General features: G+C 44.1%; 1 protein-coding gene across 4 annotated transcripts in view; it reads left to right on the plus strand.

Moving 5' to 3' along the window:
* KLHL6 (kelch like family member 6) overlaps positions 1–22,889 on the plus strand; it is a 120,708-nt gene that overhangs the window by 69,856 nt on the left and 27,963 nt on the right. For 2 of the 4 annotated variants that reach the window (XM_082394041.1, XM_082394040.1), the window contains exon 4: positions 8,558–8,723. The exons of 1 other annotated variant lie outside the window; for it this stretch is intronic. In XM_082394041.1, coding sequence (XP_082250167.1) covers positions 8,562–8,723 — 162 coding nt within the window. In that variant the 5' untranslated portion in view covers positions 8,558–8,561. Of the gene's footprint in view, positions 1–8,557; positions 8,724–8,863; positions 21,560–22,889 lie in introns of those variants that run through there. One more of the 4 variants, XM_082394042.1, reaches the window with a different exon arrangement.

The raw sequence follows: 22,889 nt of genomic DNA on the forward strand, positions 1-22,889 counted from the left end.
ACACTTTGAGGGAGACACACACCACAGCTATTAAAATCTGTTCCCCTCTCTTATCCACATCTCTGATCGCTGCTGGCTTTTAGGATATCTTTGTATGAATTTTAAAAGTTCTGTCTGGGTGGACCAGTTAGAAATATGTGCTTCTTTCCCTGGGGACTGTTGCTGTCCACATCAGGGCTCAAGGCTTGGTGAGTGCAGATGGATGTCAGCCCCAACTCTGGCCCCGTCTGGGCAGCCCTGAGGGTACCCCAGCCTGAGGTAACTCCTCCTTTGCCACTTGCTTCAAAACTCCTCTCCATCCCCAGCTAGAAGATCTCCTTTCGTCCTCCCACTTTCTTCTGGATTCTGTATCATAAAAGCCCAAAGAACAGGCCTGGCAGTCCAGATTCCTCTGTGGCAGCTGGTGGTGGGAGAAGTCTGGAACACATATATGATCATCTTTGCCCTGTCACAGTAGGGATAACTTTTAGGACTGGGGAAGCCTCAACATTTGAATACCTTGTGGTGAAGATTGGGACCAGTTCGCATGTTTTTAAGTGGTCAGAGCCAGGGAACGCTCAGAAATATCTCTAAGCAGAGGCTGATCCTTGATTTCTGGATAATGACATGGAGGCCATAAGGAAACCAACGTGGGGTACTGGGGGGTGGGGTTGAGATGGAAAATGTTTGGAAAAAGAGAGTGACAAGGAGCCTCCAGGGCAACAGCCTAGTCAGGATGTGGCAGTGTGTAGCAAGCACAAATGTTGACTCTGCTCCCAGACCAAGGGAAGTGAGAATCAGAGCAGACCTCATTGAAGAGGGTTGTGAGGGAAGCGGTATTTCGTTAGCAGAAGCCAGGTTTCACCTTTGGGCGAGGAAGTGGAAGATGTGCAAAAGCAAATTAAGGTGAAGAACAACCACGATGTTTTGTAATGTAAAATCTCAGATAGGAAGGCTTAGGATAAACACCATGGGCTTGGGGTTCTGATTTGGAGAATCACTGGAAAATATAGCTCTTCACACACATAGTTTGCTCCAATCAGTTGGTCTTGGAGGTCCTTGTTATTTATTCTCATGGCAGTTAGAGGAGAAATGTGGGTTTGGAGACAAGGGGAGTCCACTTGGCCTACAGGAACAAGTATAGGACTGAGCTGCATGTGTAGCTTCCTTTTCATCCATCCATCCAACAAATATTGAGTGCCTACTATGGGCCAGTAAATAAGAAGTGAGAGAGAAATAAAATCCAACCCTTGCCATTAAGATCCTCATGAATCTAATAGAGGGAAAAGACACATTAAAAATAGGCCCTATAGAGTGTACATAGAGAGTCCTGTCTGCAGCCCAAAGGTGTTGATGTAAACAGAGGCACATGTTGGAAACTGCTAGCTATTGATACATCATGGGATGGGGAAGTGGTGCACAGATCAGACTGTGAAGAGCCTTGTATAGCAATGTTGAGAGTACTTTAACATTTCTTTTTCTGGGCACTTTTTATTTAGTCTTCTTTAGCATTTGGTCCCATTTTTTATTCAGGATTTCTCTTGTCCATTTGTGTCAGTCAGGACTGTGCATTGCAAACGGCAGATATTCAGTTCAAATTGGTTCAAGCATATAAAAAAAGAATTTATTTGCTCACATGATTTAAAAGTCCAGTGGTATTGGTTTCAGGGTTAGTTGGATCATTGTGCTCATATAATGTGATCAGGGCTCAGTTTCACAGTCTGTCTCTTGTCTCTCCTTTGTGTTGGTCTCTCTCTCAGGGGGGTCTTCACACATGGAAGCAAGAAGGTCTCCAGCAGCTCTGAACTTTTATTTCTCTCAGCTCAGCAACTGCAGTGGGAAGAGAGCTTCTCTTTCCCAATAATTCCAGAGAAAGTTCTGGAATTGGTTTCAACTGGACTGGCTTCTTCCTGTGCCCACCTGTGACCCAATCACTGTGGCTTGGGAGACATCCTACCAGACTGGTATTGGAGGAGGGGTCGTTCCCCAAAGGAAAATCTGGTTCCTCCTCCTAAAGTGATTAGGAATGATGTTGGGCAGCCAAAACAAGAACTTTCCGTTATATCTTTGTGGCTGAATCATTGCTGAATTCTGGCCACAAGCATTTGCTGTGACTGATGTTGATCCTGCCTGACCTTGCAGGTCAGTACAAGCCCTTCTTTCTGTCACAAATTTGGATGGGCTGAGGCCATCCATGGCATGCAGAGGCCTCAGCAATGGTCCAGTAGGGCTGAGAGGGACTCTGATTCTATAGAAACATGGCTGGCGTTCTGGTCCCCTAGGGGTACATGTTCAGCATCCTTGAGGAATGGTGAACTTGGGCAAGGAGCTTAGGAGAAGCAGTTCTTCTGAGGTCTGATGATGCTTAGAGTCAGGTGGGGGCAGCTCTGGGCTCCCAGCTCGTCTGTCAGTTTGGGGCAAATACTGAGCCAGCAGCTGTGAATTCAGGGAGCTGACTCCAGGCCCCAGAGAGAGACAACAAAGTGCTGTTAGTCATGTCTCTGGAGTGGAAAGAGAGATGCCCATGAACCTCCCAATCCTCCTCTGAAGACATCCCTCCAGTTGTGTGAGATTTACATGTGCACAGCAGATAAGAACAGGGAATTGTGCACTGTTTGTGACTAATAGGGTTTTGCCACCACATCCTGTTTCAGAACTACTACATCTAATGAAATGTGTTACTTGAGTATAAGCTGCGGGGGCTCTGTATAAACAGCTAAGTTAGAGAAAGACTTAAGAGGCCAGGACAAGACCTGCTTCCATCTAAAACCCCACCAGGTTGGGAAGTGGAAGAGGAGTACTACCCCCATCCCCACTTCCAATTTGGGGGCCAGCCCTAGGCCTCATGGAATTCTAGGAGGACTGGATCTCAGAAGATGAGAATCTACAGGGAGGGAAGACTTTCAAGGACATGTCTGTCCCAGAACCACAGCCAGTTATTTCCTCGACCTGGACTTTTGTCCAATCTCCTCATTCTCAGGGTGAGCCAAGGGGAGCTGGGTTGGAAAGTGAGGTGACCTCTCTCTAGGGCATTGGTTCTTAAACTTTGGTTTGCAAAACAATTATGGGTGGCGGCCGGGTGAGCTGAATAGCGTTCATATTCCCACTGCCAGAGATTTTGATTCAGTAGGTCTAGGGTGGGTGAGGTTCAGAATTCTGCATTCTTAGCAAACACCCCAGGAATTCTGATGCAAGCTATCCATGGAATATACTTTGAGACCCACTGTCCTTGAGGCTGGAGTGTCTGCAGGCCAAGGATGTGGGCAGGACTCATGTGTTGGGACAGGGTCTACGTGGTAGGGCTTAGGGAACAGCTTGAGGTCAGAAACTTGGCTGAGCCAAATGTCTACATACTTCCTTTGTCTAGGAAATGGCAGGTGGAAGGTTTGGTGTCTTCAGCTTAGAGGTGCTGGGGAACTATAGTGATGTCATCCCTTGCTAGGTCACCCTTGCATCTGCTGACTCCCTGCTTCCTTTGGAGTGGAAACCCCTTTGATTGGCCATATTGGGTTTATATCCAATAATCCTTTCTTAACAATATAATGTTCTTTGAGCAGCACATGATTACTAATTTAAAAATATTTTTAGCTAATTTATACATAGAGACATATAACCTTAAGTAGAATTTAATTCAGTTTGCAACCAGTGTTAGAGCTATTTCCAACCCTGAATACCTCACTGATGCAGAAGAGTTAGCTCCTGGTATGAATGGGTTGGTGAAGGGATTAGAAGATGAACAGAGCAGGGGTCAGCATGGGTGGAGCTGGTCTAAGGATGAGAGAGTGGGGGTGGTGGAGGTGAATATTTGTTTATAGGTCTGTGATTGGGGTTAGAGGTTCAGGAAGCAGGAAGTTCAGTGGCAGGTGTGGAGGCCTGGGGAGGGGGTGGGCCATAGCGAAGCTGGGCTGTTGAAAAATCCTGAGTGGATGACATTTAGGAACTGTCGGAGCATCAAGAACTCATTGAATTTGTGAGTGGAAAGTTCTGGTGTGGGTGTGTCCTCTTTAAGCTCCAGGCCCTAGACTCAGGGGTGTGCTGGGAGTTCTCTACGGGCAGCCTCTTCAGCCTCATCCTTCAGAGAGTGTTTGATAATTCTTGGAGGTGCAGATTCCTGTCAAAAGCAAACATACGAGGGCTAGAAGCACAAGCTCATTCATTCATTCATTCATTTATTCTCTCTCCAGATATTTACTGAGTCTCTACTAGGTTCCAGGCACTATTCTAGCCTCAGGGATATAGCGTTGAACATGGCACAACCCCTGCCCTCACTCAGCTCACATTCTAGCAGGGAGACAATTATTAAACTTGCTAACAATAGATGTGTAATATAATTTCAGGTTGTTACAGGGTTATGAAGAAAAACAAAGGAGATGATGTCAGGGAGTGACTATTTTAGACTGAGCGTCAGGGATGGTCACCCTGAGGAGGGGACGTCTGAGTAGAGACCTGAATGAAGTCAGGAGTGAGGTTGGCAGAGCTTGGTGGGGAGTGAAGCCCAGGCAGAGTGATGGGGCCATGGCCTGACTTCATTCCAGGAGACTTTTGGGCCCATGGCTGTCTTCTATGGCTGTTGTTGGAGATGAGCTCTATTTCGGGATTGGCACTGACTCACTGCTGAAGTATTGGGCAACTGACTCCCTACTCTGAGATTATTTCTAACTGTAAAAAGAGGATCTTCATAGCCACCTCTGTTTTACAAGAATCTCATGAGACTTGGTCAGTGTCTGTCTAGAAAGTATTGTTATTACACAAAAATTTTATTTACCTCCTGTAAAAGCTAAGGGAGAAATGGTTAGTAACTAACCCAGCTGTGCTCTTGGGGAGCAAAATGTGGTCTGGTTCACTCAGTGAAACTTAGTTTGACCCCCTAAAGATGGCTTTGGATTCCTGCTGATTTTCTTCATTTTAGTGCACTGGTGAGCTCCAGACTAAGAGCCCAAAGTCCTAGGTTCTGGTCCCCATTCTATTGCCGACAACCTGTAAGGTCCTAGGCAATTCACTTAACTTTTACCTCAGTCTATCACCTATAAAATGGGTATAATAATCAAAAGAGATGATGCTGTTTGCCCTACAAAGGCTATACACATAAATGTGAGAGATTACTGTTATTAAAGTGGAAACCTAGGGATGGCCCATTTTGCCCAGGGGTTCCCAACTTTGCTAAAGTGTATCCATGGATCTCCTGGAGAGCAGCAGGAGGCCTAGGAGTTTGGTCTACGAGAAATATGTAGTTTTCTCCTTAGTTTCATGTTATCTGTGTTCAGCACGGTGTCTGGGGCCCAGGAGAGTTTATTTAGGTGGCAGAAAATCAGTGAAAAAGTCTCAGAGGAAAGCAGAGAAATGCTGGGACTTTGGGACCCAAACCAGGTCAAAAAAGCCCCAGAGGAAGGACAGTCTTTGGAGCACTTCCTTTCCTCTCTCTCCCATGAACATTTATTGAGCTCCTACTGTGTGCCCACACCATGCTAGTGTCTCTAAGGTAGTTTGTGAGAAGCCCTAGCCCTAATTCTATGCTGAATGGGTGGTGCACAGCCGTGCAGGGACCTGACTGGACCAAGCCCAACGCTGGCAGGTCCCGGCTTGTGAGTCAGAGTGCGGTCGGCTGCCTGCTCCGAGTATCTCCCACAGCCTGCCGAGATTCCTCTGACCTGGTCTGAGATGCCTTCCCTTAGAGAGTGCTGGGTATTGTTCCAGCCACTTGGTGAGTGGTAATTATCTTATTCTTCCCAGCAGCTCACTGGGGTCAGGGCTATTGTTATATCATTCCACAGGAGAAGAAACTGAGGTTTGCTCCCTTGTACAAAGTCACGTGGTGAGTTAGCGTCAGAGCCTAGACAGCCCAGCCCCTCCACCTTCCAAAAGCCAGCACTGCAGCTCTTCTTCCCACCCTCCCCTAGGCTCCTGGAATCACGCTGCTTGTGCACATGCACACCCACACACATCAAAACCCAGAAGGGCCTGAGAATTTACCTGCTCCTGGGGTGGCCTGTAACTAAGGCTGTCACAAGGTGCGGGAGTATCACAGCCCAGGTTCTTTGCCTCTTTTTGGGACAACTCTGGAATGTATTCTCCAGAGGGCCCTTGCAGGACTAGGTCAAAGTGACTTTCTGTATGCCTTCTGTTTTTCTTGGCCTCCTCCCCTCCCTCATCTTGCTCCCCCAGACCCCTAACACATCACTAGCTATTGAGGGTTGGCTTCAGGGGATTCCAGACACCCAGTTAAGTATTGGCTGAGCTGGGCCAGGATGTTATTCAGTGACTGATTCCAAGAGAATTCAGAAGCTGTGTCTAGCAGTGACAGCCTGATCAAGAGTCCAAATGATCCCAGAGATCCCAATAATCATGTCACATGGGACCCCCAAAATACATAGGCTTCAGAAGAGCCCCTTGAAGTGCAAGGCATTGAATTAGACAATTTATATACCTATCTCATTTAATATTAAAACATCTCTACAGTAGACTTTTTCAGTTTTCATTAGAATGTTTGAGATCATGCAGATTCAACAAAATTCACCTTCTACGAATTTTAAAATCACATTTTAGGTGAAGGGGGTACTTCTAAATTTCACTTTGGTAGGATTCCACTGACATGTTGCCTCAGTTACATGAAGCTTCGTTTGACCCCATCATCACTGCCCACCCTCTCCTGCTAAATGTCCTGTTACCCATATATTCATGTACACGACATTCATGTGGGTAACATTCACTTTACCCCCTGAGATGATTGCAGATCTGGGTGACCCAACAGCAGAGTTCAGGACGGATACTCTGGAGCTGCGCTGCCCACTACAGTGGCCACTAGCCACATGTGGCTATTGAACGTTTGAATTATGGCTGGTCTGGATCGAGATGTGCTTTAAGTGTAAGGTATACCTGAGGGATTTTGAAGACTTAGTATGAAAAAAAAGAATGTAAATTATCTCATTAATAACTAAAAATATTTACTGCCTGTTGACATGATAATATTTCTGTATGTATTAGGTTAAATAAAAGATTAAAATTAATTTTATCTCTTATTTTTTATGTAAAAATTACGGTTACTAGAAAATTTTAAATTACACATACAGCTTGCATCATATTTCTATTGGGCAGCTCTGCTCTAGAGACTCAAAGGGAGGTTTTAGGGAGTGAGGTTGTCTGACTCCTCCCAGGAAGAGAGGCTGAGCTGGGAAGAAATTGTGTGGTTGCCGTGATGGCAGGGTTCGCTGTGGAATCAGGAGGCAGCCAGCTGGGTGCTTCATGACCTCACCTTACAACATGTGTGGTTCCACAGATGGCTCTGTGCCCCTCTGGCCAAGAGACTTTATGGCTGAAAAAACTGGCTTGTAAATCAGTCATCTGCCCAAATGACACCACTGTTCCTCTGGTTCCAGGCTGGCATTTGTTAACTTTGCAGAATTCACAATTGCTGTCTGTGTCATGCTGTCATATTCTTGTTGGGGAGGGGGAAGAGGCCAGTTGAGAGAGGAGAAAAGAGGAGGGAGAAGGGTAGGAAGATTATTATTGATTAAAACAAAGACAGGAAGAAGGACGGAGAGAGACCTGGGGAGAAGATCTCATGGGCTAAAACAACAGGTTCAAACATCAGCTTGTCAGGGCTTCCCTGGTGGCGCAGTGGTTAAGATTCCGCCTGCCAATGCAGGGGACACAGGTTCGAGCCCTGGTCCGGGAAGATCCCACATGCTGCAGAGCAACTAAGCCCGTGCGCCACAACTACTGAGCCTGCGCTCTAGAGCCTGTGAGCCACAGCTACTGAAGCCCGCACGCCTAGAGCCCGTGCTCCGCAACAAGAGAAGCCACCACAATGAGAAGCCTGCGCACCACAATGAAAAGTAGCCCACGCTCGCCGCAGCTAGAGAAAGCCTGCGCACAGCAACAAAGACCCAACACAGCCAAAAATTATAAATTAAACAAACAAAAAAATCAGCTTGTCAAGTGATTTCTTCCTCTCTTTCTCTCTCTCTTTTCTCAATGTCTTTCTTCCTGACTTTTTGATGTTTGTTCCTGGAAAACCACAGCAGTTACCTTTGTTTTGTAGATGAGGAAATAGGGGAAAGAAGCTGAGGAGTGATTTCCAGAGATAAATGGGCGGTGAGGCAAAGGGAGTAGGAACAGGATTTAGGGGTATAATCCCATCTGTGTTGGGGTGGAAGTCCCAGCTCTAGAAAGTACACTCTGTCACCAGCACTCCACCTTGGTGGATACTGCCTCAGTTAGCACAGTTTCTGGGAAAAGGCTTTGGCATTGTCACAAGCCTCCGGAAGAATTCCACACTTTAGGCCAATATAAAGGAGCTCTAGATCCTACCAGGTGTTCCAGTAGGGCTCCTGGTGTCCCTTCAGATCTGGGACTGCCTTGGGGATGACACCTGGGCCCAGCAGAGCAGGGCACGTTAGTTCAGTAAGCACTCATGGAACGTCTGGTGGGTCCTGGGTGCTGAGGGACGGAGAGCAATCGCTCCAGGCCCCGACCTTGGGAACCTCACTGTCCCATGGGGGCAGACAGGTCTGAAGGGGGTCTGTTTAGATTTGGAACCAAGGGTCACGGTTGGACTCACATTCACACATCTCTCTCCCAGGGCCATGTTCTGCAATGATCTAAAGGAAAAGTATGAGGAGAGGATCATCATCAAAGGGGTCGACCCGGAGACTATGCACACTCTTCTGGACTACACGTACACCAGCAAGGCGCTGATCACCAAGCAGAACGTCCAGCGGGTCCTGGAAGCTGCTAACCTTTTCCAGGTGTGTGAACAAACAGGCCCAGTGCTCTCCTCTGGAGAGAAGAAAGCAGCAATTCTCTGGAGACCTGCCTGGCCTGGCTCCCAGGCCTGTACCTGGGACACACATACACACTCAGCTGGGCTTGTGCTTACTTGAAATTTCCCGGGGAGTGGAGAGCTGAGTCATTGACCCCTTAATGCGATGAAGCCAGGGGAGCTTGGTGCCTAGAACCTACACTTGGTTCCTGACTCCAGGAACAAGGACTACAATGTATAGAAGCCTAATCGGAGTGGGGACTGCAGTCACCAATTCGTATATGTACCTTCTACTCCTTAGCACAACCCAGGGGGATAGTTACTTTCCCCCACTTTGCAGGTGGGGAAAGCAAGGCACATAGAGAATAAGACACAAGGCTGTGATTTGAACCCTGGGCTTTCTGAGCCCAGGGGCCACATGTATGCCACTATACCATGCAGCCTCTCAGGGAGCAGTGTCTAGATTCCAGGGGAAGCAGGAACTTCGCTGCTCAGCAATTTGTGGTGGGTGTGAAAGAAGAGCACTTCTCATGAGGGGTGTCATGGAAGATGAATAGAGAACCCTCAGAATTAAGTTTTACTGTTTGCATTTAACTGTGTTTGTTTCAGACTGATTATAATAATTATAGTTAGCTTCATAAAATAATTAGACCCACAGATTATGTCAATTGCATCCACAATTATCACAATTGCATCCACAATTACCATCTTTGCCTAGGTCTAAGATTACACCTTGAGCTCGGTTCCATTGGGTTATGACAGAGATTATCCCACTGAGGATGTCGAGATTTATGATAAACAGAGTCCAGGGACAGGCCAGGTCATTCTCAGGGACTGAAGACAAGCATCAGATCTTGTCCATGGTTTCGGAGTTTGGGAGTTGGCATCCTCTTGGATCATCAGTAGGTCAGCAGTTGAAGAGAACAGAAAACAAAGTCTGGGAAGGTGGGGAAAGAGGGGTCTAGGGTCAAGATCATGGGCAATTGGATTATCTTTGTGAGGCTGGAGTCTAGGCAGGATTTAGGAAGCCCAGCAAGGAAGAGAAAGTGTAAAGAGGGAGAAAAATCAACAGCACTGATGATTCTGAGTAATGGGTTTCTGCAGTGTTAGCCAATTTTGTCTCAGTTTCCTCAGGGCATTTTAAAGATACAGAACAAGTAACTTCCCAAAGGACTGGTCACGCCTTACCTGGCAACGTGGCCAAGTCAATTACCAGCTGTTCGCCCAGCCCCTTGTCCTTTCTCTCTCCTTATCTGCTTAAACCCTCAGCCTTACTCACTGGCAGGGAAACATCCTCTGTTATGTAGAGGGAGGGGCTCCGCAACCTCATGCTCAACATCCCCAACTCATCCCCTCTACCCACTATGCCACCAGTCTAACTTCAGGGAAATCCTTCTTGTGTTTTGGAAGGGACTCTATCTAGTTCAGCTTTTATGCTTCTTTGGAAATTTCTCTTACAAGGCAAGTATCCCTTCTTCATCACTTCCCCCCAAAGGACCAATAAGCTTGAGCAGAATCACCCCATTCACCATAATTCAATCAAAACACAGTTGTCATTGTTACCTTCATGCTAATATCCTTTCCTGGGGTCCAGAAAGTGTTGTTGACTTGTCTAAAGATGGACAGGTAACACTGACAATAATAATAGTAATAGCATTTATTGCTTCAAGTACAGTGTCTGACACCAGAGTAGATGCTTAATGAATACAAATTGTATTAAGCACTTACTGTGTGCCTTGAGTGACAGTGTTGGATCTAGTAACAAGGTTTCCTGTTTTTCCCACTAACTGAAAGTAGGTCTTATATGATAGGCTGAGCAGATAATGTTGTTTTTAAAATGCAGTTTTTAATATTTATAAATTGTAGTAACATTACAAACTCATTTCAGAAAATTAGAAATCCATACAAGCAAAAAGAACATAAAAATTACCTACAACCTCTTTCTATTCAGAGGCAATATGGCAGCTTCCTTAGTATATACACTTCCAGGTCCTTTTCTGTGCATTGATTATACAGAGGCAGCTAGCAGGGTGGTAATAGCACAACTTGGAGCCAGACTGCTGGATTTAAATGCCAGCTCCACCACTTATTGGCTGTGTGACTTTGGGTGTATTTCATAATTTTGCTGTGCTCCAGTTTCCTTGTCAGTAAAACAACCAAACCAGGGAATACCAAGGAGAGAGAAGATAGGAGAGAGACATGGAAAGGAATCTCCTTCAGAGCCTGCAGAGAGAGCCAACTCTACTGACAACTTGATTTCAGACCTCTGACTACCAAAACTGTGAGAGAATAAATTTCTGGTTGGTTAAATTGCCAAGTTTGTGGTAATTTGTTGTGACAGCCGTACGAAACTAATACAAGCTTAAAAAGTAAACTATAGCTAAAAGTCTTAAAATGAAGAAGTAATCTCCTATTCCCACCCCCTCCTTCAGCCTACTCTTCTGGAACAATTACTTTCACATGTTTTTAAATGTTTCTTTTTTTATCTACTTCCAGATTTCTAAATGATTTGTGTACACTGTTATCTCTCGATGCATCAATTTTAGATAACTTCTTTTCCCTCTCTCCTCCTGCTCTAATTTTAACTGGTCACTCTCTAGGCCTGTTGCACAGCTGTTATCCTGGGAGTTCCATTTGCTGTCGTCCTGGGAGTTCCTTTTACCTCCTTTCTAAGTTGGATTTTCTCTTCCTGGATCCCATATCTTCTTTCTTGTCTACTCCCACATTTTAATGGATCACAATCTTTAATATCTTACAATGAAAGAGTATTTAAGAGATAAATTTTTTGAGACTTAAATGTCTAAAAATATTTTTGTTTTCCCTTCATATTTGATTGATATTTTGCCTGGGTATAAAATTCAAGGTTGAAAATAATTTTCTTTGACATTTTGTAGGCAGTGCTCTATATTGTTATCTATTATGTACATATTTTGTAAGAATAGGTTACCACTGGACACATGTTTTTTCATCTATTTCATCCATATTGTATTATCATCATTTTTTTTTTAATGTCAATAGATTCATTTCTGCAACAGCACTTACAATTGCTCTGGGTCTTTTTTCATTCATTATGTTCAGTTCTTCTATTGGGAGATTCATGTCTTTCAATTCTGGGAACTTTTCTTGTATTTTCTCTTTGATACTCTCCTTCCAACTCTTTTATCTATTCTCTGCTCTAGAGCTATTATTAGTTAAGTGTCGCACCTTCTGAATTTAATTTAATTTTTTTCTTACCTTTTCTTTCCTAATGACCTTTTTGTTCTACTTTCTAGGAGATTTTCTCAACTGTATATTTCAACTCTTCTGTGAGTGTTTAATTTCTGCCACCATATCCTTGCTATTTATTTTAATAGATTCCTACTCTTATTTCTTGGAGACTATTATAATATGTTTGAAGTTTTCTTCTGCCTTCTCTTTCTTTTGAATTCCTTTACTCTGTGTGTTTGCTTAGGTCTCCAACTTTCATCTTAAAGGGCGTATCCGTTTCCTAGGACTGCTACCATAACAAATTACCACAAACTGGGTGGCTTAAAGCAACAGAAATGTATTCTGTCACAGTTCTGGAGGACAGAAGTCCAAAATCAAAGTGTCAACAGGGCCATACTCCCTGTGGAGACTCTAACGGAGAATCTGTTCTTTGCCCTCTTCCAGTTTCTGGTGGCTTTTTGGCATCTCTTCACTCCACTCCAATCTCTGCAGTCATGTCACATTGTCTCCTCCTCTTCTGTGTGTCCTGTGTGTCTGTGTTTTATAAAGATATATGTGATTGCATGTAGGGCCCACCAGGTAAGCTTCTCCTCTCATGCTACTTAACCTAATCATGCCTTGTGCCATATAAAGTAACATTTACTATTTTGCCATATAAGGTAACGGTCACAGATTCTTGGGATTAAGACGTTGACATATATTTTGGGGAGCCACCATTCAACTACTACAGAGGGTTTCCTCCAATACCCTTGCTATCCAGTCATATTTTATATTGAGACCTTAATATACTAGGTTCAACTCAGTGCACATGGAGTAGAATGGGAAGCGAGCAGACTAGAGAGTTTTACTAGGGTTATCAGGTGGCCTGCCAGTTTTTTATTTGGGTTCCTCAAATGTCAGTAGTTGCTGAACTTTTCCTAGGGTTGTTCAGTTTCTCCAGGTAAAGATCGTCAGTCTTTTGCCAGGGGCTATAAGACAACTGCATGTATTCTGGACTGGGTACGTAGGTGTGGGTGTGTGTGAAAATCTTTGCTTACCCCCTTTATTTTAAGTAAGATGTCCTCATGTGTCTTCTTCAGTTTCTGGTGTCCCTGAGTCCAGAACCTTTCTGGTCTCGTTTCTCCACAGGATAAATCGTCTTTTCCAGCGGGAGTGGGAGTTGTTAGACTGCAAGAAGTAAGGAGGAGAACCAGGAGGCTTAACTTCTTAAACCAACTCCCTGCTGTCAGCTCCCACCTACACTGGTCTTCCTGGTTTGGGGGGACTTTAATATTCCTACTTTTTTCGATTCTGAGGGACAAATTTATTGTGACCTCTGTCCTCTCAGCAAAGTCACTTACGAGTCTTTATATTGTGTGGTTTGGGGTTACTGATGTCTCTTGGTTTCATTGTGGATGGAGTTTGTGTTTCTGTTTCTTGTTCTCCTTTCAGTTTTGGGTGATTTTTCAAGAGACCTATAAAAACCCTTTAGATAGTAAAGACTCTAATCTTTTGTAATACTGTTGCAAATATTTTCCATTGGTAATATGACTCATAATTTTTAGTTATAGTTTTTTAATGTACAAAGTTTAAAACTAGTATTTAGTCAGGTTTATTGATCATTTCCTTGATGGTTTTTGCCTTTGGTGTGCCTTTTTAGAAAGACCTTCCCCATTGCTTGATTATGTACTCACTCACTTATAAGTTCATTTAGTCTTTTTACATCTACAGATTTGATACCTAAATCTTTAATATACCTGGAGATTATTTTGGCATAAAGTTTTGTCTTCTCCGTCTTCTTCTTCTTTTCATTTTCTCCAAGTGGTGAGCTTCAGTGGCGAGTTTAATGAGCTTTAATGAGAGGGATTGAAGAGGAAGATGGAGACAGGATAGAACTACGGCAAGCTTTGTTTGTTGTTGATTCTCCTATTCTGGTAATCCCTCACCTCAAAATTTTCCAAATCTTACTTACTTTCTTGGCAAAAAATAGTAAGTTTCTCTGTGAGGCTATTTTATTCATTTTCCTGTGAGTGTTAATTCTTATGAAAATAAGAGAAGAGGACTGTGAGCTTTTGGACATCTGTTTAACTTGCTTTCTGATTGGTATTGTTTCTGGACTACTTGCTTTGAAGTCTCAGACATAGAAAACGGGGAATATTTTCATGCCTGAAGGCACCATAAGGGACAGACGTTTATAGGTTGTTGAAATCACTCTGTGGTTTTAAAATACTATTTACTCTTTTGGATGGATGAGACATATGCCCATTCTAAATTCAGAAATATAAGGAGATACAGTGAAACATTTGCCATCTTCACTCTTAGCCTCTTTCTTCCTGTCTTGCTGTCCTTCCTGTTCTATGCACGTACAGTGTATATGTGCATCTATCACTCTCACTCATTGCCTCCATTTTTTAAACACAAATGTTGGCACAGTAAACACTCTATTTTGACGTCTTGCTTTATTTGGCTTCATGATAATTTTTGGAGGTTGTTACAGGTCAGCATGTGTAGAGCTGTCTTCTTCTTTTCAATGCTGGATAATATTGTTGGGGTCTCTCTAGATATCAAACATATACAGTTATCTGTAATGGTCTCTTATAAGGCAGGGTGATGGAACAGAAAGAACATGGGCTTTGGAGTCAGGTGGAACCTGGGTTTATATCCCAGTTCAGTCACTTATTTGCTGTGTGGCTGTGGACAAGTTACTTAAATTTTCTGAGACTCAGCTTTCTCATTTGTAAAATTAGGATGACAATGATACCTGCCTTTCAGGGAAAGTGTGCCAGACTTGGCATTTTATTTTATCATTTTAGAACTTCCACAGAAGCCAATACCACCTCTGTGGGACTGAAATCAGTGGGAATCAGATTATCTTGGTTTCCCCACGACATCCAGTAGTAAAGGTTTCTTAATTTTCACACCTTTGATGTGACTCAGCTGCTCTCTCATTTTCTGCTTCTCTTCTCAGGCCTCCTCTTAATCTCTTCCTATTAAACACTGATTGCTTCTCTCTCAGGATTTCCCAGTCCAGAAAGGCAGAAGGGAGAATTCAGTTGACCAAGCCAATCACCACTATGGCTCTTTGAAAAGAGTTTTCACGTGAGGCCACTTCATGAGTGGCTAGCCTGTTAACACTGATTGCCCTTGGGTCAAGGGCCCATTGGTCCAGTGAGGTATGGCATAGGGCCAGACAGTTTCTTTGGAGGAAACTTTGGGTGTGTCAGGTACTGCATGATCTGCCCACTTGAGGAGATTTGCAGTAACCTGGCTACAATTTAGTAGCCAATTTTGGTGAGGAACATATTTTCTCTAAGTAGCTTTTGGGAAGGTAAAAGTAAGAGAAGCACCTAAGAGAAAAGGCCCAAGGAACCTGTTCACATGTGAGGCAGGGATTTTAAGATGATTGTAATCCAGTGGAGGCTCCAGAGAAGAAAAGGTCCCTCCCTTGCCTTAACTGGACTTTTAGGCTTCTGAGTTCTAGATAAGCCAGGTAGTCAGAAACTACAGATCAGGGGCAATGACTATAAAAACTTGGGCAATTTTTTAATCTTGGAGGACTTTGCCATGTTTGTTTGGGGAAGTTTGCCTTATCTGTTAGTTTAATTTTTATTATTAAAACCTCATGAAATAATAAGGGCTTGTGAGCTTATCTTCAGGGCAGCAAGAAGATGTGAGGTCAGGGAGACCATACTCATCCTGCATTTAGTCTCAGATGGAAGGATCCCCGAGATACAGAGCAGCTGGTTAGAAGGGGCTTGGATGAAAAAGGAGGTCAGGCTGAGTCCCTACGGCTGAAGTGAGGAAAGAAAGAGGGATGTCGGAGTGTCAGCCTGATCATCTGGACCGAGACTGAGAAGGCCCATGTGGTGTCTACACAGCACCACATGGGGAGGTGATGTAACTTTCACCATGGTGGCAGTCTGAGGGGACTTTGGTGAAAGTCCTGGCATTGCTTATTTTCCTATTATATCTTTCGCTAATGACAGGATGGATGCTGGTGAGACCTATATGATGAGGTAGCCATGTGGTCAGTGGCCGACTTGATAGCCTGGGTTGGCGTCTTGGCTTCCCAGTACTTGGAACATGGTACATAAATGTACCATGTTGAGCCAGTGAATATGTGGTGCTCTTGTTGTTCATCACTAGCTGAATATGAGGACCTGCTCAAGATGCCATCAAAATGTGTCTGACCTCCTATAACAGGACACTGAGAAGCCCAATTCTGGCTCTTGGAAATGCCATGGGCTAGTAGAGGAGGAAGTATTCCACAGGCTAATACTGATACTTGTTCATTTTTAAACACCTACTAAGAGCCAGGCACCTAGGTAAAAGTAGGTCCCATTACTGTAAGGTACAGATGAATTTCTGTTCTTATTGACAGGGACCCACAGATTATGTCTACTCAACATCAGAATAGCCAGTTGATCTAGGCAAGAAAACCAACCCAACGCTTTCTTTACCACCATCCAGATAAAATCAACCTGTTGACTGTCTGATGCACCCTCTCCCACACATTCCCCTTGTCAATCAGTGATACTGTGTGGCTACTGTGAGTGTTAAGAAATCAGGGTTAATTTCCTGCGTCTACAGGACAGTAATGGTTGCCGTTTTCGAGTATTTCAGAACAACTATTTTGCCTGTATTATCTCATTTAAAATGAGGTAGGTATTTTTACCCCCAGTTTATAGATGAGGGAAATAAGATTCAACAATGCTGAGGAAATGCTCAGGGCTTCACGGCTAATGAAAAGGCGGAGGCTGAGTTAACTCCTGTGCATAGCCTGTGTGTTCTTCACTGCACATACTGTGTCCACCCCTCAGGGCGAGGCCTGAAACAAGCCATGATCCTGAAGGCAGCTGGGGCCTGTAGTATGGTGCTCTGTGACCAGCACAGCTGCAAACCCTTTTAGCCAACTCCCTCTGGGGAACCTTGGACACTTGGGGTTCCCAGGTGTCTCCCCAGTGAGCCTGCTGCTGCCCACAGAGCATCTCTCTTAACTTTGCATTTCTGTGTTTGATCTCAATGTTTGCTCTTTTAAATTTTTAGGTATAACTTACGTTCAGTAAAATGTGCATATCTTAAGTGTACAGCTTGATGATTTTTCTTATATAGGTATAGAACCTTGTAACCACCACCCAGATCAAGCTCTAGAGCATTCCTGGCATCTCAAAATGCTCCCTCATGCCCTCCCCAGGAAGTACCTCCCCAGGGGTAACTACTACTCTAGCCATGCCACCATGGATTAGTTTTGCCTGTGTTTGAATTTTGTATTTTTCTTGAATTCCAATTAGTATAGGGGTCTAAATCTTAGGCTACAAACTCAGGTGTGCAAAAAAAAAAAGTGTGATTTAACCTATTACTTTTATTTTTTTGTGTTTTTTAATTTATTATTGAAATACAGTTAATTTACAGTGTGTTAGTTTCAAGTGTACAGCAAAGTAATTCAGTTATACATATATATGTGTATATATATGTATATTCTTTTTCAGATTCTTTTCCATTATAGGTTATTACAAGATATTGAGTATAGTTCCCTGTGCTATACAGTAGGTCCTTGTTGTTTACCTATTTTATATATAGAAGTGTGTATATGTTAATCCCAAACTCCTAATTTATCTCTCCCCGCACCCCCCATCCCCTTTGGTAATCATAAGTTTGTTTCCTATGTCTATGAGTCTATTTCTGTTTTGTAAATAAGTTCATTTGTATCATTTTTTTAGATTCCACACGTAAGTGATATCATATGATGTTTGTCTTTCTAAACCTATTATTTTTCTAACATCGAACTTAAATCTCTATTCTGAGCTTCCCATTCTACCAGTGGCAGAAGCTGTAGTCAACTTTATGACAACCCACTTCAGGAAAGCCTTATCAATTCAGGATTTGGGTTGCTTATATATTTGCAGAGTGCATTTACACAGTGCCAGAACATTGTAGAAAGGGGTATCTGGCTCAGGCTTACCATGGTCATTTGCATCATTGGTCCACGCTGACACCTCCTGGAGTGTCTAAATTCCCATCGGTCTCTCTCTCGATCATCAACCCCTTCCCCATTGGTATCAACTGAAAGTCCCCAGTCCCACCTGGTTCTGGCCATCAGTCCTTGCTGGTCATTTTGCATTTTCTTTGTCCTGTTTTCAAGGCCTCTTCAGGTCTGCCAATCCTCTCAGTATTTCCATGTCCCTCTCAGGGGCAACACAAGAAGCATCCGTTTCCTCTCCTGTGCCAATCTGGAACTGTGGAGAACTCGGAGCAGCTGCCCTAGGCCCGCTTTGTCTAGAAACAACACACTCCAGTTTCTCTTCTGCTGCTGCTCTACTGGCCTGCTGCTTTTCTGATTTCATCTCGGCAGTCGGGGTACATGTTCTTTTGTTCTCATATCCACAGCCTCTAAGGGCTTCCAGCATCCCCCTTACTCTGGAGTTCTGGCCTGCACTGAGACAGAGGAACCATCCCAGGGACCCACACCTGCTTCTCACTCCATTACTAGACTTCCCCTTTCTCCTCTCTCTTTCAGGCCTGAGAATCGTTATTTCCTCCAGTGTGGGAAAAGCTGACTCTTATATTATCATCCATTCTCCTATTTCTACTGTTTTGGCATAAACCTTTGCACACACTCTTTAGGATTCTGGATTTTGAAGGTCAAAGGGCCCAGTTATTACCACTAATCAGTGTTTCAAAACTATTTTTCTAGTGTAAGTTCTAAAAGTGTATTTAGAAACACAAAAGCCAAAACTGTCTTCTTTCATCTACCCTTTCACCCTTCCCTGAGTAAGTAAGCCTGGAATGCCCTAGTTGCTGTTTATAGATTGTGGAATAAGGAAGTGGGATGTGGGGTTTTAGCTGTAATACAATCCACGTTGCTACCAGATTCTGACTTTTTCTGCTACCTAACTACCACAAATTACTGAGTATCTGCTATGTTCAAGGCACTTTGTGAGACACTATCAAAGGGAAATAAAGATAAAAATTGTAAATATAAATCACATTTAAGTAGCAATTTATCATTTTCTTTCCCCTACATGATCCCATTTGATATTGACAGTATTTCTGAGAGTGAGCAAGCCAGGTAACACCCTCCTAATGAGCCTGTAAGGTGGGTTTATTATTCCCAACGTTTTCCAGATGAGGAGACTGTGGCTCAGAGAGAGTCCAGCTCATCAAGTGGTGGAGCTTTGATCTGGGGTCTAAACCCAGAACTTCTGGCTCCTGTACCTGCCTCCATTTACTACCCTTGAAGCCTCAAAAACGAGGATTCCCAATGAGCTTCCAGACCCCAAGGCAGAATGTAGAAATTGAGAAATTTCTGGCTCTGAAGGAGGTGGACTTCATAGAATGGGTAGGATTTCAACAAGTGGCAGTTGGGTTTGGGGGAACGTATTCTAGGCAGAAGGAACTTGTAAGCAAAGACTTAAGGTTTCACCTTCTCTACCTGCTACCCCACCTATTGCAGCTGTCTGCATTCATAGACCTGCTTCTCAGGACTTGGCTCCTGCTTAGGTACATTCTTCTGTGCCCTACTCACGTGTCCACACACACACACACACGCACACACATGCACACATACTCAACTCCCCAACATCCTGAGCCTCAACCACGTCCCAGACACAATCATTCTATTTAATCCTTACAGTGATGTCCCTCCCTGGCCTTCACCCTCTCCCTGGGCTGAGTCACTAAGCCGCAGCTGTGACTTGCCCCTTGAATCTTAGTGTGACCCACATGTATCCCCTTGAATCTTAGTGTAGCCCACATATATCCCCTGTTGCACCCTGCTAGCCTGTTGGAGCCCCCACTATGTCCTCTGGGCACTCAGGGGCTGTCTGTTGCCTGAGTCTCTACCAAACTTGCCACTCCCTTGGGCACTGCCCCTCCCCTTTCCCTCTGATTCCACTTCTGAGGTGGGTGCACCTCTAAGTGCCCCAGTCCCCCAGAACCTGCCCCCCTTAGTGAGTGGGCCTTTCGCAGGTCTTAGCTCCTTCCTTTCCTGCCCACCCTGTATAGCTTCCAGGAACCGGCAGACCTTTCAGTCAAGTCTAGAGGAAGGACTGAAAGTCTGGAGGGAGCAGAGGCCATCCAAGGGGTGGGAGAGTGTATTCCTGCAGAGTCAGAGGCGGGTGTCTGGCTTGAGAGGGAGGGAGAGGCAAAGGTGGAAGATTGGGATCAGTGGTAATTTACAATTTGTATGAAGACCCCTCTTTAATACCAATACAGACCTCACAAGAGAATGGCTTTACGTTTAGTATCTATTCTCTGGTAAGACAAAAATAGTGACAAAAGTTCACAATGAATTCAGAAACACTTTCAAATAAATTTGAATTTTATTCATCTCATCAACAGCTAACACACTCTTCACATATACTGATTTGTTGGGACTTGAAGGTAAGAATATCAATGTCTTTATAGACCCTTTGCAAGAACTCCAAGGCCACGTAGGGACTATGGTCAATGGAATCCCTGATTTGGACCAAAATAGTACTTCAGTTATTCTGGAGTGGTAGGAACCTCTAGTGAGCTGTGGAATTACAGTGGTGAAGTTCTTCAGGATGCCTGGTTTTGGAGAGCATAAAGGGAAGCAGAAGAGGGGCAGTAGAGATGGGGAGGGAGGGGTGCATTCTCTTTGAGGCAGACATTTCTCATGGGAACTGCAACCATGTTTCAAGTGGTTTCTTTGATTGTATTTTTAGTCTCCCTGTTAGAGAGTCAAGTGCCTGGGTGTAAATTTTTACTCACATGTTCTCCCAAATAGGAAGTTGACTATCTGTTGCCATTATCTGTCATCACTCAGCTTTAATAAACAAGTTCATGTGTCACTGGGACAGGCTGAGACAGAAAACTTACCCTAAAGTCCTAAATAATCTTAAATATGAAGAAGCAAAACCAGATATTTTTAAAGAGAACAAGTTCTTGTCCCCATGACTGCCCTGCACATCAGCAGTTTCCCAGCCATTGGTTGGGATCCCATGATGCTGCCCTACACAACCGTCAAACTCAAAAGTGTTTATTGAAGCATATTTTGGAGGGAATGTAGGCAACTTGGAGAACCCCCACTCACCCTTCGCCTCATAAGGCCTCTTCAGACTCTCCTGGAATTTTGTTAGCTCAACAACGCAACAGTCACAAAGGCAGGGTGATGCTCAGTGAGAATAATTAGCCAGGTGATCTCCAGTATCACTTCTACCACCTACCAGCTGTGTGACCTTGGGCAACACACTCAACTCTTTGAATGCTCTATTTCCTCCTCTGTACAAATGGCAATATTAATACATACTTAAAATATATTCATTAAAAAATAAAATTTATTCGTTAAACAAAATAATGGATGGGAAATTGTCTAGTACAGATCTTGGTACCTACTAGGTATCTGAAAAATATTTTCTTTCTCTCTCTCTCCTTCCCTTCTTTCTCTCCTTTTGCCAGAGTTTGTGCTAGGTGCTGCTGGAAATAAAAACACACAGATGACCTAGAACCTGCCCTTGAGATGCTTGACCATAGTACAAGGCAGTACAGTGTTCTGCTAGAGGGGCAAGTGAGTTGCCTAGTAGAGCCCAGAGGAGGGAGGAATTGATTCCATGTTGGGCAGTTGAAGAAACCATGAAGGAGGAAGTGGCTTTTCAGAAAGAACTTCATGAATAGGTAGGATTTCTCCACTTCTTTTCCCTTCCCTTCTCTTCCATTCCCCTTCTTCCTTCTTAACCAGGTATCGACCCAGAATTTAAAATGTCCAGAGGCAGGGAAGGCTCAAAGCACAGTCTGATTAAGACTCTGGCTCTGTGTCTTTCTGGTCCTTCAGGTTGGCTCTCCCTCTTGTATTGGCTTTGTCCTCTGGTGGATGGATGCCAGAGAGCCACCCAGTGTCTCCTGAAGACACAATTCCCAGAAAAATGTCACATGTGCAAACAAATGTTTGCATACAACGTAGGGGTTCATAAACTCTCTGGAGCATCCGTTGGTCCCAGATCTAACAACTCTGAATGAAGGAAACAGCCCTGTGTAGATAAAGTGGTGGCCATGGTACTCATTCTTCCTTCCTTTTGAGGTAAACTTAAAAGGGGAGTTCTCAGTTGCAATTAGGATAAGCTATCCTGAGTCCTTTCTTTAAAAGTGGGGCCCCAGAGTCAGACTTGCTTGGGTGACGAGAGCAGGATTTTAGCAGGTAGTGATGAGGGACAAAGGTAGTCCTGGCTGAGGAAATGGTGTGAGCATAGAAAGGCACTGTGACAGGTGAGCTTAGGACTATTTGGAGAAGGTGAGTAGACAGGTGTGACTCCATCAGGGAGAGTCCCAGTGCTGACTTAGAGCCACACTGGGCACAGCTTGAGGGGTAGGAGTGGACTTTCTCAGTCCAGGCAGTGGAATCACTGAACTGTTACACAGTGTTTATCCTAGCTGTAACTCTACACATTCCATGTGATCATTTGATTCCTGCTTGCCACCCGCACTGGTCTACCTTCTCCGATGAGCACAGGCACTGTGTCTCTTTCTGCTCCCCTCTGTACCCCCAGCCCTGGTTGAGGGCCTATGATCTAATAATGCTCAATACATATTAGGGAAAAGAACAGGTGGGTGAATGGTTTCTGAGTGGGGAGAGACACGTCTGGGTCACTGTTGTTCACACGTGTGAGCTTTGGTACTTGATTTTATTCTCCTTCCTTGTTCCCTTCTTTGCTCATTGGTGGTCATCACACAGGGGTAGCAACTGGCATCTTATCAGCCAGGCCTTCCTCGGTCTGGACAGATCAGACCATCTGAGTTTTCCAGTGAAGTGTGCAAATGACCCTCGGCATCTGCCAAGCCCTTGTCCCAATGCACACACTATTTGACCGGAGGCAACTTGAAATAATGTAAAAACATGCATTTTTGGACTGAGAAAGACTATTTCAAATTTTAGCTCTACCTCTCATTGTAAGTCTCTGAGGAAATTACCTCACTTCTCTGAATCTGTTCCTCATCTATAAAACAGCAA

Source organism: Balaenoptera borealis, assembly GCF_965194805.1.
Source record: "Balaenoptera borealis genome assembly, chromosome: 5".
Taxonomy (NCBI): domain Eukaryota; kingdom Metazoa; phylum Chordata; class Mammalia; order Artiodactyla; family Balaenopteridae; genus Balaenoptera; species Balaenoptera borealis.